The sequence below is a fragment of the Zootoca vivipara genome, chromosome 10, assembly GCF_963506605.1.
Source record: "Zootoca vivipara chromosome 10, rZooViv1.1, whole genome shotgun sequence".
NCBI classification, from domain to species: domain Eukaryota; kingdom Metazoa; phylum Chordata; class Lepidosauria; order Squamata; family Lacertidae; genus Zootoca; species Zootoca vivipara.
The window spans coordinates 54,862,779-54,889,821 of record NC_083285.1 but is presented as its reverse complement, the minus strand read 5'-3'; the positions used below and the strand labels follow the sequence as shown (position 1 = coordinate 54,889,821).

Here is a 27,043-nt window from a genome sequence, read left to right as displayed (position 1 = left end):
ATTAGTCATTAAATGCCTCTCTTGTATATTTCATCAGGAGTTTCCAAACTGTGGCTTGTGGACCACTAGTGGTCTGTGGTCTTCGTTCAGGTGGACCATAACATGTTTGTGGATTTGTGGTTGAACAGGGGAAACAGTGCTTTTCATTGCCTTAAATATTCATAATGTATTGATTATTAGTTGTATGTTTATTGCTTCTTTTATTTCTTTTATTTTATATTAGTTTTAATTCCATAGACTTCAAATTGCAATACGCACATACACACACCATATACACGCATTCAATATGTGTGCAACTGCGCACATGTGCATCGAGCCAAACCCACTAGGGATGTGTGCAGTAACTCAGAACATAACCCCACAAAAAATGGAGGGTTGCCTTACAATAACATACAATATATAAGAAATACAAGAAGCAATTAAATGCAATAAAAAAACACCATACAGCACCTAGCACAGCACATTACAATTGATATAACAAGCATAAAAATAATTAAGTAGTTCACCAAGACCCTAACCAATTTTCAAGTGGTCTGTAGGGGGGCAAGTTTGGGAATCACTATGCTACATGCTTTAAGAGTCGCCTTTTGAGTCACTCACAGGAAAGACATAGCCCATTTTTAATAGGGTGCTGCAACAGGTAAGGCATAGTTAAGTTAGGACATTATGAGCCTGGTACAACTAGCATCTGAGCAGCCTCGCTGTAATTCAGGAAAGGAGTAATCGGCTACAATTAGAGATGGGTAACTTGTGACCCTCCAGAGGTCTCATCAGCCTCCAGTTCCATCATCAGGGATGATGGAACTGGAGTCAAACAAGTTCCATGCCCCAGCTTAGATGTCAAGGGCAGATGTTAAGAGTTCACATGCGAAGATTCCGTCCAAATCAGAAACAGATTGACAGAAGCACCATGTCTGTAATGATAAATATCCAAGTTGAAATGCAATAATTTACTATTTACCTATCTATTGAGGAAACCAATGGGGTTGATTGCGAAGGCTGCTGCTGCTGCTGCACTGGTGGTTGAGTCTCTGCAGGTGCTGTTTGAGTAACTCCAGAAGTACTCTGCGAAAGATAAAGCATTCCCTTCATGCATCTTGTTAAAGAGCTCTTTTTCCAGCCCCATCACAGTCCATCCATCTAGGTAACTAGAAGCTGAAAAGCACACTGTTCTCTCTAGAACACCTTAAAGCATCTAAACATTTCAAATTTTTAACCCCAAATGAGGTTTTCGTGCAAATTTGAAACAAGTTGCCTGGTGAAAGTCAACCATTTAATTCACTAGATGATGGTGGCACTACAGCTTGCCATGCAACCAGAAATCTTACTAGCAGAATGTGCAACAGAGAAGCCAATGCAGAGTGCAAAGTCCATTCAATCTCCCTCAGCTACAGCAGGGCTGCAGGGAACACATTTGAGGAGATATTTTTTTCCAGTGACTATTGAGTATAGCATGTCTTCAATGCAACGATTGGCATTACTAGCCAGAAGAGAAGTGCTAGCAAGTGTTTTGCATCTTGGGGGGCCCACTCACTTCCCAACAGCATAGCCAGGGGCAACAAGGTCTCCACATTGGCATCACATTCTGCTGTAAGAGAAATTCATTTTGACGATTAGCATATGATTTTTCAGCTTGCTACCCCAAATGGAAGTGAATTCAAAACTCATGCCCTGAAACTCAGTTTTTAGAATGCACACACACAGCTTTATGCATAGTCCATTTACCTCTAATGCTGTCTGCTGGGAGGCTGAAGATGAGACCTGCTGTGCTAAACAGGAAGCAGACTGTGGCACTTGAACCTGTCCGCCTAGACTGCCCAAAGAAACTAAAACATTCTGCTCCACATAAGGCTGCACCATTGCAGCAAGATAGCCTGGCTGAGCCAGTACATCTGTGGGTAAAGGAGGGGATAGTACTGCAGAAGGGAGGCAAGCAGAGGCCACAGAAGAAGCAATGTTTGAATCTCCAGTATATTGTGCTGGTAGCCGAGGTGGGAAGCCCTGCGATAAATGAGGAAGCAAAGTTATTGTAATTTAGGGTAATTCAGGGGAAAACAGTATGAAACAGATAGGAAGGGGGGGGAATGCAAGCCAAACTGCATAGGATTTTTAACTCCCTCCCGCCATGAACTCCTTAGATTTATTGCACAACTTCGAGGGTACCTTATTTTAAAAGGAACAAAGCCTACTGCCTTGGGGTCAATGTTAAATCCCAAGCCATCATGCACTCTGGAACAGCAGTGCACCACACAACTAAAGGGGCCTTAAAGCAACCTGTGTACTAAAAAGGTCCTCCCCGTCCTGTTAACTATAAATGCTCCATCAAGTTACCAAGTCTGCAAAGAAGCGGTCAGATGACCAGGCCCCAGTCAAGTCAGAGCAACAGGGCTCCATCTCTTCTAATGCCTGCTTGCCGGTCTCTTTCCAGAGACAAAGAGAGAGTTTTCATTTGTTATTTATTTTTGTTGTGCTGTCTACTGAAGACGAGTTCAACATGTTTTCCTAAAATTGGAGCATGGGAAATCTGTTTGCTTGCCATGTGTATATCATGGTGCTTCTGTATCTTTCACAATTTAAGTCTTGTTAAGCTTTTCATGCTGTGCTCCAGCTGACAGCCAAAACTGCCTGGCCTGCACTCCAGCAAATTATCACTGCAGCCTGGCAATCTCATAGCTTGAATCTGTTAACTGAGATGAAACGCCTGATTTGCTAGATGCCCTCATCACACCCAAGCATAAGGTAGTAGTGGAATGGAGAACCTGTAGCTTCCAAATGTTGCTTGACTGCAACTCCCATCCATCATACCTCATTGGCCATGCTGGCTGGGGCTGATGCAGTCCAACAACTTCAGAAGAGCTACAGGCTCCCCACCCGAGTGGGGAAATTGTGGCCCTTCAGTGATCTGACAGTCATTTACATGTCAGTCGACATTACTCTTCCAGCTCAGTTGATAAGAGTGTGGTGTTGCAGGTTCAAGCCCCGTATGGGACATCTGCATTGCAGGGGGTTGGACTAGATGAGCATCAGGGTGCCTTCCAATTCTATAATTCTATGATTCATTCCTCAGTAAAACTACCAATGCAAAAACAAAATACAATTACTAATCAAATTTGGTTTGAAATCAGGACTTTCCCTTGTATACTGAAAAACTATTTGGCCTCTCCTTCCAAAGACTGCAAGTAACTTTTCAGGACATCTTAGCAGAGTCTAAAGCACCAGAGGAGCAGAAGAGAGGGACTCTTTCTTGACTGCCACAATACCTGGTACACAGCATCTGTAGGTGGAAGTGGTACTTCAGCAGATTGTCCAAGTGTGGCTGGCAATCCCATGGGCTGAACAGATGGCTGTAGAAGCTGTGGGAGAACCTGGCCGGACAGCTGCGCCACAGGCTGCAGAAGAGTTGGAAGCTGGCTAGGGACAACAGTTGAACCCACAGGAATAGCAGCTGCTGTAGCAGATGTGGCCAAAGTGAGCAATGGCTGGCTAACTCCAGCTGCCATGGAGATGGGTAGAGTTGGGAAACCAGGCTGAGCCACTGACACATGAGGTGTTGCTATGGGCATCTGAGAAACTGAGAACTGTGGATGAAGGGGAGCCTGTAAGGGTGGGCCCATAGGGAGAAAATGAGAGCCAATGGGCATGACAGGGGCAACTGAAGGCTGAGGAAGGGAAGGCACTCCCATAGGTAACTGTGTTTCACCTTGGATGATCGGCACTGGCTGGGAAACAGGAAGCTGGGGAGGTAAAGAAAAAGATAGACCTTTAAGGAGAAAGGTTGCAGGAAGCAGGCTTTTAATTGCATTAGTCCAAGAAAAGGGGGGGGGGAATGTTTACACCACACTTAACAGGAGCAGGGAAGGAATATATTTGACAGAGTGGCTGGGAAGGTTACTTCCAATTAGCAATTTTTGCTCCCCTTTTTTGATGCATATCTTTAACATTTTGGAGAAATTATCCTTGTTATCAAAGGAGAATTTCAGGATGGAGAAACAAGGTCAAGACACCCAGCCAGATGGGTGGGGTGGTAATAATAATAATAATAATAATAATAATAAAGCATGGTATCAGTTTATATAGAACACACCTCTAATAACCCCTCTTATGGGGGCAGGAGCCTGAGGTTAGGGGGAATTAAAAGCCACTCGGCCAACATATAGAAATGCTCTTGTTAGTGCCAAAAAGCAGAGCAAGAAATGCAACAGGAAATTTTTCAGGAAACTTAAGCAAAATTCCCACAAAAATTAAGTATTCTGGGATTCAAAAGCATATACATATACAGGACCACTCTGGAGTCAGCAAAAAGCCTCTAGGGCGAGAAGTGGAGGAAGGAGATGTGGAGAAAAAAGGAGAGTCAACTTGAAGAGCACTCAGTGTTGGGATACTGAGCCACTGACCCCCTACACTGATTTTTTTTAAAAAAACCAACTATGCATACACACATGCACTCTCAAACAACACACAGGTTCTCTAACTTTTTCAAAATCAGGCATTGCATTTGAGACCATGATAAAAGTTGATCCAGGTTAAGTCTTCCTATTTAATACACTGATTTTCCATATCCTAATACTGTACTTTCATTGTACTCTTCCAGACAACACATTTCCAATACCCTGTTTTGTCACATAAATGAAGGGGGCTTAGCTGCTAACAATTCAGGCGGTCCAGACAGAAGCCCTCCAGGAGCCAGCAAGTTGTAGTTTACCTGTGTCCCAGCTGCTACCTGAGGCACAGACATTATTTGTGCTTGCTGTGTAACTGGCTGCGATGGAGCAGCTCCACTGGAAACTGAAGGCTGCTGAACTTGATATTGCCCAGTCTGTTGTGAAGAGGCTGGAGGCTGGGTGCTCTGTCATAAAAGAAGAAAAAACAACAACAGATTATTTACTCTGAAGAAAAACACCTTTTATCTGGAAATATTTCGCAGCAGTTGATCTTGTCTTGGGTATACAGTATCTGAATTCCTGCTAAGTGTATGTGTGTATTCTAACAATAATATTTTGTTTTAAGATGTTCAACAGTACTGAAGTAGAGTTAGCACAAACTCTTGATATTACCTGAAAAACAACTGAAAATAAGCACAGCCTACTTAAAGGTTTGTGGGGGGTGACACTATACTAGCATGTGCATGGTGGGAGGGGAATCAACAACTGGCACTCAGACAAAGGTGAAGTTCAGCCTTTCATTGGAACTTGGCTTAAAAAAATAGGAAGCTCAAACTAGAAAACTGTGATTTAAGGCCTCGAGGAAACCCAAACCAAACATGTATTGCAATCTAGGTTCATAGGGAGATCTTGAACCACCATGTCCCAGTTCAAATAACACAGTAATCAGTGTGTTCTGAAGCCAGACATAGGAGGAATTAATAATAATAATAATAATAATAATAATAATAATAATAATGTACCCTGCTAATCTAACTGGGTTGCCCCAGTTACTCTGGGTGGCTTGTGGCTTCCAACAGAATATACAAAAACACAATGGAACACCACACAATAAAAGGGCTGCCTTCAGGTGGCTACAGAAGGTTGTATAATTATTTATCCCCAGTGTGCAAGCTGGCTTCAATATAACCAAATCCAAAGTCTATTTAAGAAACATAAAGAAACTGGGTTTATGAAAAAAATCAAAATTACAAGAATTATTAATTGATAATGCGGAAAAACCATTGACAAAATTGTATAAATATTTATTGGAGTGGAATTTGAAAGATGAGGAAGTAAAAAGTGTCATGATAAAATGGGCACAAGATATAGGGAGAACGATATATAGTATTCAATGGGATAAACTATGGACGGAGATGTACAGCGATCAAAGAAAATATAATAAAAATGGCTTATAGGTGGCACTTAACTCCAGAGAAAATAGGATAGATTTATAAAACAGGATCCAACAAATGTTGGAAGTGCCATGATAAAATAGGAAGTTATCTCCATTGTTGGTGGCAATGTAAGATAATTCAAGAATTTTGGAATACAGTGGTGCCTCGCTTAACGAATGCCCTGCTTAACGAAATTTCCGCTTAACGAAAGGATTTTTCGAGCGGAGGTTGCCTCGCTAGACAAATTCGTTTTATGAAAAATTCGTCTAGGGAATCACAGTTTCCCATAGGAATGCATTGAAATTCAATTAATGCATTCCTATGGGCAAAAAAAAAATTCAATGCATTCCTATGGGATTTGTTAGACAAATTTTTTGTTATAAGAAAAGACCTGTGGAACAAATTAAATTCGTCTAGCGAGGCACCACTGTAAAATATATGAGAAATTGAAAAGGATGCTAAAAATAACATTTGAGAAAAAACCAGAATTATTCTTATTAAGTATGATCCCTGATAATGTGCCCAAAGATAGAATATTTTGCTATATGCGGGAGCAGCAGCGTGGATGCTCATTGCCCAAAAATGGAAGGGGGAAGAGATACCAACAGTACATGATTGGCAGGTAAAAATAATAGAATTTATGAATTTAACTAAAACGATTGCAGCTATAAGGAATATCCCCAAACAAAAAATCCAAAATGAGTGGAAATTGGTAGAGGGCTACCTGACAAAAGAAGGTATTAAAACTGATTTGGTGATTTGCTTAAATTAAGTAACGTATAAAGAGAGATACTTGTTAGGTAAAAGAAGATGGTACACCTGTGGTGGGTGGTTTAATTAAAGGAATTTAAGAAAGTGAGTTAAGAGGGAAGAAAGATAGAGGAAGCGATATTTGAACAATCGGAAGTATTTTTAAAAAAAATTTTCCTTTCTTTTTCCTTTCTCTCTCTCCCCCCCCCCCCGAAATCTATATATTTTGATTTCATCTTGATTTAAATTTTTTATACAATATTTGCTATGCATTGTGTTGAGTATAAGTTTAAATGAAACTCTGTTTTATTTTGATCATTCATTTCTATGTTCTGTTTCTGGTATTTTCATATCTTTTTGTTTTTTGTTTTTACGTTTTGTAAATCCTTGTTTCTCTTATATTTTTGTAATGTTTTAAAGAATTGAAATAAAGATCTTTTTAAATTAAAAATAATAATTATTATTTATCCCTTTGACATCTGACGGGAGGAAGTTCTACAGGATGTGGGTGCCACTACCAAGACCACCTCACTTCTCACAATGAGGGAGCTGCTAGAAGGCCCTCAGAGCTTAGAGGAGAGGCAGCTTAAGTTCATTGCTTGTTTTTACTCTTTGAAATCATAGTTCACTGGAACCAGGAACATTCTATCTATACCTTGCCAAATACTAATACCAGAAAAGTTAGCATGCAGAGCAAAGCTTTTTGAGAAAAGTTACATAGGAATACCACATGAAATTGTCTCATGCAAGATGAAAGCTAACTGTTAAATGGGACTGATTTCTACAGTTAATTGTTTTCAACACATTAGCAAACCTTTACCAAATATTATTTTGGGCACATTTCTGGGGATAAGTGGGGACAACATACAGAATAAATCAAGCTAAGTCAAAGGAATGATAATCACCTATAACTTGTAAGCAGAAAAGTAAAATCTTAAAAATGCAAATCTTAAACAAATTCCACAGCAAACCCCCAAAGCAGAAAAAAATGCACAAAATTCACTTTAGCATATGTTAACTTAACCATGACCCACCTTTCCTACCTAGAAACAAGGTAGCTAACTTCTTGTCCTCTGGATGTTGTTGAACTACAACTCCCATCTTCTCTGACCATTGCCTGTATTTGCAATTGTGATGGGAGCTGGAGTCCAGCATCAACTGGAGAGCCATAGAGTGGTCCAACCTGCTACCGAGTCAAACTTGGGGGTGAACACTGAAAGCACTATAAAAAAGAACTGCATTGAATATCCTCAACCTACAGAAATATATGGGGGGGAAACAGTTGCTCATCATTACCTGTTGACTTGGCTGCATTAGCTGGGATGATGTGCCAACTGATGAAGCATTTGAGGCTGGCTGCCCTTTCATCTGCGCCTAAAGGAAGAATACAGAGAATCAGATTCTTTGCCAACTTCTATACTGAAAATAAGCACCTGAACAACACTGGCCTTTAGTTAAACATCCCCAATGAATTAGAACAGCATTCAATATGGACACTTCAAACAAACTACTGTCATTGCAATGCATTGTTTTAAAATGCATTATTTTTGTAGCATCTAATACAAGTTGCAAGTCTAAGTTCTGCATGATGCATTTCTACAATGCAAATCTCATCCTCCTGCAGTTTGTCAAAGATCTGCATCAGGCTATGCTAGCACAAGAGGAAACAATGAGCTGTAGTTTGGTTTAGCTCTATTAAATATCTGCATTTACAAGCAATATGTAATCTAGGCTAATATTAATTCATCTTAATAAGCATCGTAACTAAGACTTGTCCTGGAATTTTGATTTCCAACTAATAACTTCCAATTTTAATAAGTAAGCAAGGCACAATAATCATGAATGGATGTAAAAATAGAAAGAAAAGAAAAGCCAACAACCCAAACTGGAATGGCAATGATCATTTTTGAAAAAGACATTTGCAGCATACTGAAATGTATACCACATTCTGGGCTTTATCTCAGTAGATATCGTAATGGAAAAATGGTATGTTCAAAGTGGAAAAATCAGAGCTAAAGCTTGTAATGTTGCAGTGACAAGGTTGAATAAGGTATACAATATTTGGACAATTACACAAAGTATTTGAAAGAAAAATAGTAGCCGAGGAGTTCATTTAGCCAAGTCAAACATATAGGAATGTATGGTGTCAGATTGTTATCAAACAAGCATATTCTATATACGCTGGAAGTATGGTGGAAACATGGGACAGAGCTCTGGGGTCATCTTGGGGGGTGGGAGAAAATACTATTCAATTAGCTTGTGAGGTTCATCCTGAAAGGTTTGGATCCGAATTAAGTGCTTCTGTGGAATCTATTTAGCCTGTTTATGTTCAAGTCTCATCATAGAAACATTTCTCAACTTCTGCTGATTTCTCCAAGGAAATCCACAAAGGAACTTGTAAATACAGCATTCCTGTGTCTCAGTAACAAAAACTGCCCCCCCCCAAAAGAGACAACTGTTTCAAAAAAAAAAAAAAAAGACTACTAGGACCCAGAAAAGGCAACAATTCACAAGTCACCAATATAAAGTGAGTAAAGGAATAAAATTTTCACATCACTATTTTCGCTACTGTTACTGAAATGCTGCTATCAGTAAAAAGTGAGGTTTTGTTTTCAGAAAAAAACATTTACTGTACTTCCAAGTCTTCACACTAAATACTTGCATAGTGCTTTACTAAAACACTGGACATACATTATCTCACGAAACCTGTAAAGAAGGTCAGCTTATTGTCCTCATATTGACGATTGAGGGCTGAAGGCAACAGTTTACAAGTGAGGCAAGATGTGAACCAGAGACTTCCACAACACTTAAGACATGCCACCTCACCAAGCTGTGAAGATCTGTGTCACAAGACTGATGTGAAATTGCTCTAAGAAAATTTATTTCTCTTATAAATGATACCCAAACATTTAAAGGGTGTCAACCAACCCTACTGATTGATGCTCGTGAAACCCATAGCATTCAACTGAGCTACTACCATGGGTGCTGCAAACCATAGTCTCTCAATGGTGGTAACTAGTTTATGCCAGTGAAAACAATTAGACTGTCAGCAAAATCAAATCAAAATGGAAAGACAGAGATTCTCAATGTAATTTTTAAGAGTTAAAATGCTTCAAAGCGCATTCGTACAGTTAAAAACTCTTATCAATATTCACTATCCTTTGTGAGTTGCCTTACAAAAAGTACGTATACCCTACATCAGGCTTCCTCAACCTTGGCCCTCCAGATGTTTTTGGCCTACAATTCTCATGATCCCTAACTAGCAGGACCAGTGGAGGGCCAAGGTTGAGGAAGCCTGCCCTACATATTTGTTTTCTGGGCATTTCTCTGATGAGTAATTTTGTAAAAGCTTTTCATGCTGATTGCTTTCTAAAGATAGTTTAGCATCTTGTTTATATGGAAACATGTCACAATGGCTGTGCTCACGAACACAGTGCTAAGCTATGGTCTGTTCTAATAATAGTTTGCTCAAGAGACCACAAGTCACCTTGAAAACTAAGGGGGGGGGGAGTCACAACTTGTTTCTCCAAAGCTTGGTTTGTTTTCCAACTGCTTTTCCCTCGTGGCAAGTGCCTATGGTGGTGGGATAATACAAATCATGGTCAAGCAAGACTGATGGATTTAGATATGTCATACTCCAGAAGAAAACAAGCCACCATTTGCAAGTCAACCACTACTACAGCTTCACCTTGTGGTCTGCTCTGGAGAGTTTGGATATTCAAGCAAACCACGCTTTGGCTAAACAAGCCATGGCTTAGCATAATGTATGAACCAGGTTATTGCCTTAAATGGAATAAAAGTTTCTCATAACTGTGTTTTATGACTGCAGAATAGTCTTTCTTCAATGTTACACAAAGGTTTCCCAGGGAGTTGTAAATAGAGTAATAAAGTCTTCCTTGGAGCACACTTTCATTGTCTCTGTCCTACTAATCAAACAGGTTTGTGCATTTTTGGAATGCTTTGAAGACTCACAAAATCTATTTCAAAGACCACACAAACTGGTCAGCCAATAATTTTGCTGGAGAATCCCCTTACCTATTTATGGTGAGGGAAGAATAAGCCAAACTCTCACACCTTCCTGCTATTACTGCTTATACATGCCCCTTTATGGTTAGCAGTTAGAAAACACACATCACGCAGGAGGGTGGTTTGACCTAGAGATTGCCACTTGTTGACCTCTGCAACAATAAGACAGAAAAATCTCCAACTCTAATAGTTCTGTACAATAGAGTGTCTCTAACCTACAATAAGACCGAGAAAGTGCATGTGCTAAGAAAGGATGGCACTACTTGGCACAGTATGAATATAGAGTGGTACTGCTTTGGTTTGTGTTTAAAGAACAGTTATTACTTCGTCCAGTCTAGTACATCTTCAGGCTGTGAAATAGTCTTTGTATTTCTCTTACCTGAGCATCCAAGTGAGCATCAGATAAGTAAAAAAGAATTTTTTTCAACATTGTTAAATGACCAGCACTTGTTACCATATTAAACAGGCTCACACGACAAGGTTTTGACAACCATCAATACATACAACATAAACTGATTACAATGAGGGCTGCTCCTAGTAAGCTAGGACCACAAAAGCTTCAACAACCACACAATACTGTTCTACTCTCAAATACTGCAGTAATTTGCAGGGATGTGAGGAGATTAAGGAAAGGTTGAAACAGGATAAGGAATACAAGGAGTTTTGCACTATGAAGTTGCGGGGGGGGGGAGGGTTTTACAAAAAACGAAGAAATTTGGAAACATTTGTGACTGTAACCTGAGGATAGAGTGTAGATGGTCCTGATGAAGCCAGAGCTGAGAAAGCCTGTTGAGAAGAAGTTCCCTGTGGGAAGTGGAAGATGATCTGTGAATCCTGAAATGCCTTCTGAGTCAGCTGGGCAGCAGGCAGAGGCAAGCCTGAACCATACGATGCAGATACCCCAGTGGGAGGAGGAGAAAGAAAGTCACCAGTGTCTGAGGAAGTCAACTGTGACGAATCACTGGAGTATCCTGGGCTACCTTCTGGCCAGCTCTGTAAGACAGAACTGCCTCTAGGCACCATGAACTCGGAACCTAGGTAGCTGCACTGCTCTTCCGTTACAGGCTGAAGACGACCAGGCTGTACGGTTGTCTGAGGGGACTCCTCCTGGTTAAAATCTGTGGAGCCTCGACGATTTCTATAAACGCGCTGTGAGAGGACAGCACCGTCTCCTGCAGTCGCACTGGGTGCTTGAACATGGAACTCAAACACACAACTTGCTCGACCGTCCCCACTGTGAGTGAGTATGGCAGGTGCAGAATGTGGAACAAATATTGGGTGAAAATTCATTTGTGTGGCATCTGCACTCAGTGGTGCTGACATACTAGACAATGGTGATGGTGGATTCATTCCAGAATCCAGTCTCAAGTTCTGAATCTGTCTTGCCAGAAATGGCTGCCCAGTTTGATATTCAAAAGTAGAACTCTGCGGGGGGCCGCCTTGCAAATTTCTCTGTTCAGGAGCCCGCTGTAAGTGTTGCTCAGTCCCCTGGGGATTCTGGGGTACTGTATCATAGTGTTCTGGCAACTGGGACTGGTAGTGCATGCCCACTAAATACATTGCTTCTTGAGTCAACATGCTTGTAGCATCCTTTGAAGGCGTTTGTCCAGATCTGTAATCACTCAACTCTTGAGCAGAGTCAAAACCAGGGTTAGCCTGCATATGCTTCCCAGCTGTGCTGCTCATTGTCACCAGTCCCTCTGGTGTCCAAGTTGCTGGACTACCACCAGGGAGAACAAAACTCTGACCAGTCTTGAGCAAGGGCTGGAAGTGGCAGGTTTGGGCTTCAAGGATGGAAGTGCTCTTGCGTCGCTGAGAAATGGCCACCCGTGAAGGGCAGGTGGGTGGTGGCGAGAAAGACACTGGCCGTTCATGAACGGTGGGGAAAAATACTTGGGAATCTGGGAACGTTGGGGTTCCCCCACACGGATGCACCATGGATTGAGGCTGTATTGACATGAACAAGACAAGTAATTCACACATTATAGAAGCATATTAGCATGTTCAGCTCAATAGGCAGCTCTCTTTAGTAACCTTATAGAATGGCTACGCCTAGTTCATGGTCAACACGTAAAATGCTTTGAAGGGTTATACATATCCATTAAATACATCCTTGGCAGATATCAGTGTCTATATGAGTATTTGCTTTTGTTAGAACAACTGCTTTTCCACCCATCTCCTTCTGTCAATATAAAAAACTTTGGACAACTTTCTTTAATGAAAACATGGTTATTTCTCAATACATCCTTTATTTCCTATCAAAATTAGTTGTCTTTCAAGGAAAAGATTCTGTTCTGAATCTGGGGGGGGGGGAACAAGAAATTTAACTTTTTCAGAAACCTACTGTCCTTTCAAATGTGTACCATCAATTAAGTGTTGAACATTTTAGTGCATCACCAAGGAGATTTCTAATCTCCTAATTCATGCACAAAAGATTGTAACAAATATCAATTAAAGCACTCCTGCATAAAGCTTATATGCCACTTCACCCTTATATGCCACTTATAATTTCTCTCTCTGTCTCCCATTGCACCAAAGTTTTGATTTATATTCTGGAAAAGCAGGAGCAAACTCTTATATGACACAATTAACAGTACAGAGTGAGGATTAGTCCTACACCCTCTGTGAATAGAAGACAATGTGTTTTTCTGTTCTGTAGAAAGTGATTCTATCTTCCTCTCCTGCTCTAATGGATTATCACTTCAATCAAAGCAAGAATAAATTAATAGGAAGTCAATTATCCCCAAGTGGAAGCAGTGACCATCACATTAGTTTTGGCATCAGTTCTGGAAGTAAGAACAAGGAAAGGAGAAATGTAGTATACAAGGAAGCAGCACAGGACAAAAATTAAGAGCCAAACAGAAGAACTAGGCTTCTAGCAATTTGAGTCTTTGATTTATACTGCCTGCTCACCAGAACCTTTTCTCCATAATTGTCAGAGCTGGAAACTTTCCCCCCTCTTAAATGGCAGCATGCATTCACAGATGCCCCATGATGGTTTTCAATGGCACTGGCATGGTTCTAGCCAGCTACATATACATATGATTTGAAGAATTACTAACTGTAGCCCAGAAATCAAAGTGTATAAATCAGATCAGAACTAGACCATATAATTTGCAGATTTCATTTAAACTGCATGCTGAACTTCAGCTTTTCCCTGAAACTTTGGGCACATTAACTCTTAGGTTTTGGAGGAGGAGGAAGAATCAACTTTCCAGGAGCACAGGATAACACAGTCCCCATTTTGTCTCTTATCTAATTTGAAGAATGACGCCAGGATGTATTTAGTGGTGACTTATCTGCAATGGGCCAGGAGGCATACAGTGACATACAGGGTTGAGAAAGAGGGAAGGCAGGCTGGAACGCCGGTTGCTGCGCGGAGAGGCGGTGTGCATGGGCAGGACATTCTCCAAGGCTTTGGAAAGCTTTTCACCAAAAGTTTCCTCAGGGGCAGTCCGAAGGTAAGAAGGAGAAAGAGGTGCACATAACACTGATGGTGGAGTAGAAGGAGCACTGAGAGGGATTTGGGACAGTGGAGGGAAAGAAAGGGGGGAAGGACAAACCGACATGCTACAGCCACGTTGAGGCTAAGGAAGGAAACAAAAAGAAGTGAACACAAACCACATGGCTAATGAGGGAGACACATTCATGACAAAGGGCCAATGCTGATCAGAACATACAGGGTATGAAGGAACTTGACAGTGACATCACGTACAATAAAGAGGGTTATATGCACCTCAGAGGTCTGCAGGTTCTATTTTGACTGTCAAATTCCATTACTTCTGTCAAATAGTTTATATATATATGCAGGAAATAGACATATGTTCTCGTCACCCTGGTTCCATAAAAAATGTGTTTAAGCTGTTCCCAGCACTGATACATTTCCTAACTGAAAGCCTCTAGAAGTCTAAGGGAAATGAACATTGGTTTGAAACTGGCAACATGGTGTGTGCAAGATGTTTTCCTTCTTTCCAAATTTAGTGTTACTGTCTTCAAGTATTTTTGCTGACACCGGATTTCATTCTAAAGTGAACTGGCTTCCTAAATACAGGATTTTACTGGACACCTTAAGTTATTTATTCAGTCAAGGACTGCATAGACAACAGGAAGCAACCATAGCATAAACTGTGGAACAAGGCAAGACTTTAATTGTGACAGCTGTCTTAAAATTAGAATTAGGCCATCTACCAGGAGGGGAGTTTGTTAAAGAAGATAGTTGCTGCAATCTGCCTATAGCCCAGAGGTCATTGGTTTATTTTTCTTATTTTTCTCATTGTAAACAAATTATCACCTAAATTACTGCTTTAAAATGTAATAGTTCCTCCAGCAGCCAGGTCGTCATTCCCCCCCCCCCCCCAACATGCTTCTGTATCCCCCCCCCCAGAGCTTCTTGGGGAAAACCAAAATGATCTGTCTTTTTGAAGTCTTCTCTCCCAATGAAACTGCACTCACACCTGAAACTTCCAGAAGAGTCTGCGTTGAAGTTTTTCTGGAAGTCTTCAATTCATCATCCAAACCTGGTCTGCTCAGAAGAACTGTTAGTGTATTCCCCTAGTGTTAGCCATGATTATTCAACCTTGAAGCAAGGCATGTGAAGATTGCTTAATGGGTTATTGATCCAAGGCATGTCCTTGAACTGCAGCAATGAAACTCAACTCAAATAAACTTTCAAAAAAGTATTAAAAGTTGTGATTGATCATGTGTTTAAAAGGGCACAAAACTTCATATGTGCATTTGAACAGAATAGAAAGATGCTCTGTTTGTAAAAACTGGCAAGAATTTTCCTCCAATGAGGAATTATCTTCTACGATAACTCTTGCCAACGCAATTTACAGAAAAATATCATCATAATAACAGAGATAACCAAACCAGAAAGGCTGCATCCTCTAGATATAGGTAAATTATTTGAGGCACAGTTACTCTTTTGCCTTTCCACAAGCAGCAAGGTTTGTAAAAGATTTGAGTAAAGAGTTTTTCTAGAAGACCCCCAAGGTCAGCTCTGAAAACATACCAGAAAAGGGTACCAAATAAAGGGTAACACAAATGAACGCATGAAGTGGGAAAGGTAATTGTGCCCATGAGCAATTCAATGCAAGCTATAAATAAATGGCAACACAGAAGTGGGATCATTTAAAACTGCAGTGCCCGCATGCAGCATTCTATAATGGTTAGGAATCCTTACCTTCTGTAGCTGTAATTAAAATCTTGCACAATATGTTCCCTTAACACACTCAGCTGTTTCATAAAGTTCATCATAACTTTTCAATTATAAACTTCCTGACACACTATGCATTGCAGGCTAAATAGAATTGTATATACCTCTATAGGCAAAATCAGCACGTGAAAGGGAATTTTATTGTTGCTTCCACCCCTAGCTCTGCTGCCTTTATATCTTTCTATGAGATACCCTCTCTCTCACCTGAAGAACTATCAGAGAAAGGAATTTTACATTGTTGTGTATGTTGTTTTACCCACACAAAATATATCTGAACTTCCATTCAAACCTCAGACTGCAGGTTTTTTAAAAAGCCTACACAAATCAAGGAATTACGAGCAAGTTTAATTAAAGTATTCCCTCCACTACTTTGGCTTTGGCCTTACCACTCCAGACGTCTGATATCCTCCAGGTTGTTGTGATTGTGGCTGGCCAATGGGAGCTGCATATCCTGGGGGTTGAACTGTTGGGATAGACTGTTCGTGCTGGGAACCATAAGAAGCTGTCTGTTGGCTGCTCACACATGATTCGGTAAAGACAGATGATCCTTGCCCACTATCAATGTTGCCATCAGCTGTAAAGACCATAAAAGAGTGGGGTTTAGATTGCTCATGAACTCATGCTGAGTCAAAGTTCCAGAACTGCTTGTGAATTCATTTAAATTTATACAAAATTAAGGTAGAGACAGCAGCACTCATACATGCCCCCCTACTTCCCCCAAATCCTACAACACAAAATCACAGAAACTGTGCTTGGATTGAGTATGTTAGCAAGGACAATGGCAGTAATGAAGTTGTGCATCAGGAAGGCAGCAGGGACAGGTACAAGAAAGCCGAACCCCTAACTCCTGTCCATAACACCTTTTATTTCCACAGTACAGAGATAATGCTGATTGCATTTTGCTCCCGAAATGGCAACAAATCTGTTCTTGTTAAAAGTGAAGAGATTACCAAGAAGTCCAGGTTCAATGCTTCACAACATAAAATGTTATGGCGATGTTGTGACATTGGATGAACATGCCAATGTACATATCTATGAGCATGCCCTTGGAACCCATCCACAGTCTAGAATACAATACTGTTGAAACATTTGGCTTTTAGGGACCAGAATATGGATAGGAGAGGAATCAAAAGAACACATTGTGTCTCTGAAGATTTTACAGCCCATAGATGTTATGATCTGCTGACATGCAATGAGCTCTCATTAAGAACCAATTTGTACAGGGTCAACATGAATTTTTCTGGACACATTTCCTCCTACACTACCTCTTAATCTCATGAGACATCCCAAACGATCATCCCATTCTTCCACAACATGTGCCAAATGCTAGACTGCCTCTGTTTTCAGAAAGGCCCATTTCTTCATAGCCATTATCATTTCAAAGTTCAGCTGGTCTCACAAGGCAGTGATTCTCCTGACCTCAAGTGTCCTTTTGACAGCAAAAGTGCAATGTGCAAGGAATCATTGTACAATGAGCAATGAACAGCTAGCTGGTCCATATACATCTACAGTAGCTCTTGGATCTTCCTTGGCTGATCTATTGCCTCAAATAAGATTTGTGTTCAATCAGGGTTGTGTGTGATTCTGCGAACGTACAGTAGGATGTATCCTGGCAGTGAGAATAATGGATAGGTGGCTGCAGAGCTGCCAGTTGTTCATTTAGTGTGTCTGTTATGCATTTCTACCAAGTCACTTGCCTCTCTAGGACAGTGGCATGGCTCTCCATGTACCTCTTGAATTCAGCATGAGAACAGCATGTTGATGTGAGCAAAGTTTGGTAGAGTCTCATATGCCTCTGCAATCAACTTTTATTTGTGATTCTTGTAGGGATCTTCAGTGTTTCCCTGGTGGCCTTAACAAAATCCTTTTCAAGCTGTACCATGTTCCTGTACCATGTTGCCTGGCGTGCTATGGTCCATGGGGTCACGAAGAGTCGGACACGACTAAACAACTAAACAACAATGTTTCTTTATTGATCCCAAGTCCCTTTGTCTGGCCCTTTGTCTTATGTTGAATGGTACTTCTTCCCCTAGCTTTCCAACAGGCATCACATAGTCTCATGCTTGGAACTTCAACTATGCCTGAACATAGCACATGATGGAAGGGTGGTGTGGCAGTGGTGTTTTGTTCTGATGAGAGCAGTGTGAACTTGCTACAATGGTCCAGCAAGGTTAGAGGATCTCTAAGTTGGTTGCAGCAGTCCCACAGGTGTGCATGCATCCCAGCATCACAACCCAGAGCTCTTCTGACTTCACTGCCACCTTACCCTATCCCACCCCACCAAGCACACCACCACCATGAGGGCACCACTGTGGCCTGAAACACCACCACTACCCATGTTGGTCCCACAACACTTGGATTTCCGGTACTTTCCCCTCCTCCTTTATGACTGTTTCTGTTCTGAAGGAGAAGAAAGAGGGAAGACAGGACATGGAACATAAACCTGATAGGCAGGTTAGGGTGCAGTAGGGTGCTTGCATGGCTAAGTCAAGGTTCCCTGCTTGTAGATAAAGCTCCAGATAGCAGCCACTCTCATTCTGGCTTTTTTTAATCAGGAGAGCGGTCTTCAAAGCCATCGAAAGTGGAAATCAGATTGCAGCAAAACCATGGCCAAGTCATCAGAACCCTTGCCTCCATTATACAATTCTTCCAAGAACAGTACCTTCCGGTCAATATCAACATCAGCCACCTATGGGAGCTGGAATTAAAGTCTGCTCAAAATCTGGAGCTACATCAGGATCCTCATTCTGTACCCGGGTTTAAACTCTTTGTATACTGCTGATGTGATGGCTGCATCCTGCTGATTCACAATACACAGATCTACAAGGACTCTCAAGCTGCAGTGTTTGGAGTAAATACTGTTAGTGGGCCACCCAGTCACATATCTACCCTGTTTCTCATATTTTAAGACATACCTATAAAATAAGCCATAGCAGGATTTTTAAGCATTCAAGGAATATAAGCCATACCCCGAAAATAAGACATAGTGATAGGCGCAGCAGCAATGCCGGCCGCGGCAGGAGGAGAAGGAAAAAAATAAGACACCCCCTGAAAATAAGCCATAGTGTGTGTTTTTTGAGGAAAAAATAAATATAAGATGTGTCTTATAATATGAGAAACACGGTACATGAAGTCAGTCCAAGGTGCATCATTTAGTCTGCTGGCAAAGTGATGAATGCTGTGTGTGTGTGTGTGTGTGTGTGTGTGTGTGTGTGTGTGTGTGTGTGACTTCACTTCCCATTCTGAGCAAACTTCTCCCAGGGAAAGGGGGGGGGTTGCACCTGTTGCAAGGGCAGCTTGGGTTGGGGAACTGTCTGCACCAGCCTCAGTGAAAGTATGTTTCTTAAAGGTGGTCTTGCTTGTTCAGATGTTCAGGGAGCAGCTGATATGATGAGGTCTACCAAGAGAGCAGCGGAGCCATCTATCTTGACCACTTATGTTTATCTAAATCATAAATGCCTGTGGATGACCCAAGAGGATGGTGACTAGTTTATTGTATACTGACATGTTTCAGTCACACCGTGCTTTAAGTATTGACTTAACTGTCCAAAAATACAGGTCAGAAGATGCATGTACTTACACAATACAGAAATGCTAGGTTGATGATACTGCAGCTGTTGATGTTGATCGGCTTCTGGCTCCTCAGGCTCCACTTGTGTAGAAACCGAAGCTGAAGCAGCAGGGATGGCAGTGACACCAGTGGTAGGTGCAGCATGTTTAGTTCCTTGCTGGGTAGTGCTCGCTTGTAACTGCTGCTCTGTCTGCTGTTTCTGATTGACTTCTTCTTGCTTTCTTTTTTCCTGTTCTTCTCTCACCAACTGACGTTGCTCCCTCTTTCGCTTGATCAAGGACACTCTATCCTTTATAGCTTTGGCCATTGTCTTGTGATCCCCTTCACAGACATACCCAGACTCAACCTGAAAAGTGGATGGCACATGACATCAGATAAACAATGATAAAGTAAAATAAAAGTTTCTATAATTATACATCAAATGCACCAAGACAGTTAGCTTTCCAGTGCTGCAGCACTTCCAGCTAATACATGTTGCAGCAGTTAAACTATTGCAAGATCATGCAAGTCTTCTGAAAGAGCACTATGGGGGGGGGATCAAGGCAAAAAGATCATGCGGTCCTATCATAAACCAAATAATATCTTCACGAAGCAATGGATAGCACATAATCTAAGTGTGCACATAATACTAAGTGCATCTGCCTTCCCATTTATATGGCAGTCAGTGCAATCACCTTGAAGGGAAAAGACAGATACAGTACAGTGTCTTCTACCCCAGCTGCAAGGTCAAAGCAGCTGCATCAACCTTCTGTTCAGAAGTACTCAACCATTAGTTTGGAATTGGGCTAGGGAATGAGACCTAGCAACATTTGCACCCTTCTAATTTACTGGAGAGAAGCTTGTTGCAAAAACTGTTCCTGGTGGTGTTTTATGCCTTGGAGGATAAAAATGTAAGTATCCAGCTCAAAATTATAATGGAAAGTGAGCAACTGACAGCAGGATGGTAGTAGTTAATCCCTCAAATTAATTCTTTTGGGAAATCATAAAGGCAAGTTTCAACAAATGTCCACTGCACCTACATAATCTAGAGCAGGGGTAGGCAATGATGTGCCCCCAGATGCTGCTGGACTACAACTACCATCATCCCTGATCACTGGCCATACTAGCTAGGGTTTCTGTTTACTGGCCATACTAGCTAAGTTTTATGTTCAGCAACATCTGAAGAGCAGAACAACTCTTAAGTGCATTGATTATTCTTTAATTAAGAAAAATATGGGATTCATCCATTATTGAAAATATGTACATGCAAGGGAACTATTGTGGGAGCAGGGGGAAATGAAAGTCAAAGCTACCTCTGTAGGTATGCTCAAATTAGAAGGGTGGCAGAGTTCAGCCCCTTACATTGTGTGACTGCTTTCCCCAGCTACTGTTTTTCAGACAGCTATGGAAGTATGGCTTGTCTCAGAAAGACATCACAACAACAAGAAGTCACAATTTATTCCCAGTGTATTAAGTTTAATTGGGCTGCACTGGGGTGAGCAAAATCATGAATGAAAAAAAAATCAGCTACAGGGTTCAATCCCATGTCTCCGGAACCTGCTAAAATAGGTGCAGAAGTGGGAATATCTGTCATATCTATATGACATACCATTTCCTGTGCTACATCTTCTGGGACATCTCTTTCCAAGTCGAAAGAAAATTCTATTGCTTCATTATCCTTATATTTGCCCTTAAGTTTTTTAATATCTTCAATTCGTAACCAGAGCTTGATAGCAATTTTCTCCCCATCATCTTCTTCTGCTAGCTCTACCCGCACACCAGTTTCTTCCTGGAAGAATGCATGATTCAGAAGGTCCTTGATAGCATACCTGATCATAATGGAAAGGAAATAATAAAAGGGGAATGGAAAAGACAGGAGAACGTTATCACATAGCACAATACACAAACGATTTCTCCATTTTCCAATTGGGCTGCCCATATACCACTGAATATTTAAATCTTGTTCTAAGACAAACTCTATATATCCATGCCATTTCTAAAGGGACTTACTTTTTCAAAACAATAAGGATGACTGATGCTGAATACTAAATACAATCCATGCACAATTTTTAGCAATCAATCCTTTGTTGCTGACAGTGATTTATATGGTCCTTTTGTCCATAAATTGTTCCATTTATCCTCTTCAATGGTTATATCCCAAATTAATTCCCATCAGTTTTTTAGATGTTTTTGAGGGCAAAATCTTAATAAGGGTTTTGTATAAAAGGGAAATCAATCCCTTAGTCATTATACTATCTCTTATTACTCTCTTTTCATATTCTGTCAGTTTCCTCATAGCTTCATTTTTAATTTGTATATTGGTGAGAAATGGAAAGAACTTACAAAATAAAATTAGGAAGCAAAATCACGGCCAACAGAAAATAGGATCGGAAGATAATGGAAATGGGTGTGAATTAACGAATATACAATAAATAAATAAATAAATATAAATAAATAAATAATGAATATTATTTTAACACATGACCATAGTGTAGAGACTTTTGTGTGAACAAAGATGAAGCGTTTATTATTTTTCAATATGGAAGAAAGGTTGTTGAAGTTACTGGAGGAAAACTTGTTACATTGGGCTAGAAAAAAAATATTGGTGACATTTATCAATAATAATAATTGGAGAACCCCTTTTTGATGTTTTGTGTGGAAAGGAAAATTAATGAATTTGAGACATTTGGGGCTGAAGACTGAGAAAGTATCACTTAGCAGAAGAAAGAACAGCTGGATGTTATTGTAGAATGAATACTTCGAATAATATTTTTATATGGAGCTGACAGAAAGGGAATCGAAAGTCCTTTTTATTTCTCTTTCTTTATTATTTTTATCTGGCTGTTCAAGGAGTACACACCACTGTTATTGTACACTATGGAATATCTGAAGTGCTTCAAAGCTACTGCCTTGTCCAAATGGAATGAATACTTACCTTTCATCTTTGTTTTGACGAATGCATCCCTCAATTATTTCCTTTACTTCAGGAATTGCTACTTTATCAAAGCTTGCTGGTTTGATTCCCTGAAATATAGAAGAATATGTGAGAAAATATGCTAACAAAAATGTCTATTTAAATCTCTAATGAAATTTAGCATAGCTGGTGACATTCAATCTTTTAGAGGCACAATGCTTGTGTCATATGGACAGGGCAGTCTCGAGCAGGTCGCACGCCCTGGTGCTGAGGGGCGGAGATCGCTCCGGCGCCCCCGCCCTCGCAGGGCGCAGCATGGTTTCCGTGCGGCACCCTGCCTACCGGCCCAGCGCCCTGGCGCGCCGCGCCACCGGGGGTCTACCTAGAGCCGGCCCTGCATATGGACAGTTTTATTCTTCACAGGATATGCCACAGTGATTTGATTCATAATTTCTCTCCAATTCAATGATCAAAGCATTAGTTATATCCGAGTGTGGAAAACATCAGCTTTTAATCAAATGAACTTCCAAACTTAATTATGAAAAAACAACTGTTCTTATTTTACTTGTATTTTTGCAACTACCGTATATATTTTAAATGCTACTGCAATAATAAAAACTGGTGATCCATTTTTAAAGAGGAATTCTGGAAAGATTCCAACAAGCATATATATACAAATATATTGCCCCCCCCTCTCTCCTAGAAGTCTGCAACAATTAATTAAGGTATGCTAAGATAATTTCTTTCTCCAAAGTAACCATTGGTTTCCAACTTACCCAGAATCTATCTTGGTCCCAATTGGCAAAATGAGATTCACTTTGTTTTCTCTCAAATACACATTTATTATATCAATCACTATCCTTTCTTTTCTCATTCTTTTCATGTCAGTACATACTAAATCATGGTTTAGTATGTACAAGCCTGCTCTTCCTCCTCCTCTCTCTCCTCCTCTGACACATCCATTTCCATTTTATACCAGCTGCAGTTTGTCTTTTCCTCCAAATAGGGAACTGTGGTTAGCTTTAGTATGGTTTATCCAAACAGGCCAAGATCTGATTTCTGATCATACTACTCTTATGCCAAACCCAGTGGTCAGTCTCACCTTCACCATGGCCTATCTTTCTTTACATAAACTAGCACAAAATTAATATTAACAGATTTTCCTCCTACCTGGCATAACCTATATTTACCATTAAGTGACAGAGCAAAGATTTTGAGGTGGTAGTGGGGGATGACACAGATAAACAGATGTGACAGAACAGGATAGGACTGTGTGCGTTTTACAAGATTAATATTTATTAAACCCGAACTGAACACACATAAGGTGGTCCTAATTTATATGGCATGCTCCCTTTGACCTGTGCTTCATGTTCCTTTGTACATAACCTAAGAGTCTCAGAACTCTTCCTAAATAAACATTTATTCACAGGTGATTGAAACCTCAATCCACATTGGCACTTTGAGCAGTAAAATTATCTGAGTAGTAGTAACCAACTTGGAATCTGGGGGCCATGTAAAAGTTAAAAAACTGTTGATATCATGGACTGCGATACAATACAAGCTACTGTCTAACTGGCATTCCAAGGGGCTTTTAGTCACCATTTTGCCCTATTAAATTTACTCCTACCAGCTCACTTTTAGTGCCTTATCAACAAAGGCTGTTGGCTCTGATGAATTGTCCCTGTTCTTTTAGAAGTATGAATTTCGGTGAAAAGCCCCTGCTCTTATTGCATTGCAAAAACAAAACAAAACCCTGTTCTCCAGTTGCTCACCTACTGAAGGAAAACTATCAAGTAATTTATATCTGCAAAAATCCAAATACAAAATGATTTTGAATAAAAATGATACTTCCCTTGTTTTTAGATGGCACACATGTACGTTAACTGACTAACAAGGCATTCCTAATTAAAGGCCGCTGTCCTAAGTTATAACAGACTTTTATAACACACTTTCATCTACAGCTCAAAAAGGTAAAAAAAAAAAAAACCCTGTTAGTAATCTGAGAGGCAACCCTTATCAGTTAGAACACTTAATTGCATGGAGTTATGATCTGTGTATTTTCATGCAGAACTATTCAAGGGAAAAGTCTTGAATTCAAATAACCTTCTTGTGATCTGATCACATGAAGTGATTACAATACAAATTCAGAAGTCCCCCGAAACAATTTAAAAAACAAAGCAGAGGGGGGGAGGGAGGGAGCGCAAGTAAAGAACATGTTGTACTGTTCAGAGCTTCCAGCCATGTACACAAAGCCATTTGAGGGTCAAGCTAACATTGAGAAGCAGTGTTAGTTACGTATAAGCTAGTACACATCACATTTGGTCAACACAAATATCTACTACACATCGTACCTGCATATAATACGAAGTATGCCTTCCAGTTACTAGCAGGGCATGATTTAGATAATGTTAACTTAGTAGTGCAAACTCTGATGACTTATTATAGGCAAGAGACACACAGTTAGATATTAGCACATTCTTCCAAACTACTTGGTCTTATTTATTCTGTGCTTACAGAGTTGTATCTAGATGACTAGACAGGTAAGGTTTAAATCAGCCTTCCCCAACTAGCTGCCTTCCAGATGTTTTCCACTACAAATCCCATTAGCCCCAGTCAGCAAGGGCAATGGTGAGGGATGATGAGAGCTCAAGAACAATGGCATGTGATTGGGATTGACAGATATAAAGTTGCTTGTTTATTATTATTTTATACCTACCTTAAATGACCACCATAGGATTAGTAACAACTTGTGGGCTGATAATCTTTGTGAACCTATGTGCAGTATTGTATTAGCATACAGTAAACAGAAGTATACTCACTAATAACAATAAAGGCCAGTTTACTTGAAAATCGTTTGGAACACTTAATACTTCCATTGAAAGTTTCAACTTCAACAGAAGTTTCAAGTTGTTGTTGTTGTTGTTGTTTTAGGTTAATATCTCTTTTGAACTTAATGTTTCAGTTTAAGAAGTTTACTATTTGGCACTATACACTGTCATTGATATACAATTATTTCGTATTAAATAATGCAAATACTTTATTCCATTCTCAAAGTCATACCAGCTTTGCATATATTAAAGATATCAATCATAACAAAAGATAATCAGAAAAACTCTGCATATCTTTGAGCTAATATAGTGTAGTGGCTAAGAAGCAAGACATTGAAACCAAAGTCACCAGAGTGAGCATTCATGGAACAGGATGAAGGAAGTCGGAAGTGAATCAGACCTTCCTCTTTCATCAACTAGTTTCCAAGTACATTAAGTGGTACACTGGATAATTACGACATTTCCTCCTCTCAAGGCAATCCCCTAGATTAAGTATTTTCTGCCTTTGCACTGTTTTTGCAGAAGTTCCTGCTTGCTATTACATGCCAATTTATAGTATAGCCTACTCTGTCACTTATATACATTTTTCTGTTTAACTATTTTAAAGCATTTTAGAATCAAGTGAGTATAGCTCTCTTTCACACTACTTGTGTTGAAAAACTGGGTTAATATATTTGCACTAAGCTTTCTTTCACAGCAGTTCAAAATGGCAAGTGAACGATATGCTGAAAGGCAACTTCAGAGCCAAAAATAAATTCTTAACTGCTCAACCAAGCACCAGAATATAGTATCTGTATTAAAGTGGCATAGGTTAACACAGCACTTATCAAAATAAGAGTGCTGAATACGCCATATCTTTGTCAAGTGTAATCAACTTACATTGGTCAGTTGAAACATTCCTATTCCTTCCAACCGCACAAGGCAGGCACCACCACACCACCATTAAATTACATTAACTGAAACTTTTGATTACCTTTCATTCTTACAGAGACAAACCTGCATTTTGTGCACAGTGGTGGTTGGGCCCCATGTGTCCTTCACTTGGTGTATGAGAAGACTTATTCAAGAACCCATATCTAGTATATGACCTAAGATACTTGATGTATTCCTTTGTCCCCTCTTCTGCACAGTTTGCCGATGTGTTTGTTCATCCCAGTCAGAAAGCCCTAGAAAGCCCTAGTACTGGATCTAGATTTCCAGGCATTATCTAAGTAACTGTGCCAACATTATTTTCCATGCACATGGAGAACATAATTCCTAACCAGATCCACACAAAACCTGAGTCTCAACTGTCCTTTCTCCAATTAATTTGCACTAAAACCATTATATCCATACTAAAGTCCAGATACTTAATATTTTGGAGTCAGGACTGCTACTGCATAGCACCCAACATATGAAAGTAGTTATAGAACATCTATATAGAATTCTCTACAGAAGCACCATGACCCCCTATTTCCCATCATATGACTTAAATGAATGCAAGCTAGTATAACTGAAATTCTTACCTCTTTACCACAGTCTGTGTGAGAACAACAACAACGTGAATTTATGATGACAAACACTGGGCAAAAATCTCTCTTGGAAAGATCCATTAGGAGACTCAGACAAATATGCTGAGAGACTTGTGCACACAAAAGGAGAAAGGACTGTTAAAGTCCACACTTAACGCACAGCAGAAGGAAAGCAGGGATAAAGCTTCGAAGGAAGCATAGTCTTCTCCTCTACTGTTTTGCCTTCCCTCATCCTGTGTCAGCCTGTAGAAATCAGAACTCTGTTTTCCACTGGCCAAGCCCCTTGACACACAGCAATAATAAATGCCATGGAACAGGTAAACCTTCTTACGGCTCCTCCCATTTCGTCCTTCCCTGCTATTTCAGGCAAATTGGCATCTTCTTTTGCAAAACCCAGAATAGAAGTTCAACAATCCTTTTCTAATTTTACT

At 40.2% G+C, this 27,043-nt stretch overlaps 1 protein-coding gene across 11 annotated transcripts in view; it reads right to left on the bottom strand.

Annotated features, from left to right (window-relative positions):
• The window catches only part of WNK1 (WNK lysine deficient protein kinase 1), a 117,727-nt gene that overhangs the window by 29,962 nt on the left and 60,722 nt on the right, over positions 1-27,043 (bottom strand). For 7 of the 11 annotated variants that reach the window (XM_060279974.1, XM_060279975.1, XM_060279977.1 and 4 more), the window contains exons 5-14: positions 22,295-22,383; positions 20,969-21,188; positions 19,390-19,726; positions 16,196-16,383; positions 7,865-7,942; positions 4,703-4,846; positions 3,261-3,734; positions 1,726-2,001; positions 1,535-1,588; positions 962-1,065 (exon numbers count right to left, since the gene is read on the bottom strand). In XM_060279974.1, the coding sequence (XP_060135957.1) occupies positions 962-1,065; positions 1,535-1,588; positions 1,726-2,001; positions 3,261-3,734; positions 4,703-4,846; positions 7,865-7,942; positions 16,196-16,383; positions 19,390-19,726; positions 20,969-21,188; positions 22,295-22,383 (1,964 nt within the window). Of the gene's footprint in view, positions 1-961; positions 1,066-1,534; positions 1,589-1,725; positions 2,002-3,260; positions 3,735-4,702; positions 4,847-7,864; positions 7,943-11,332; positions 12,542-13,926; positions 14,182-16,195; positions 16,384-19,389; positions 19,727-20,968; positions 21,189-22,294; positions 22,384-27,043 lie in introns of all 11 variants that reach the window. The other 4 variants (XM_035127434.2, XM_035127437.2, XM_035127436.2 and 1 more) reach the window with 3 other exon arrangements.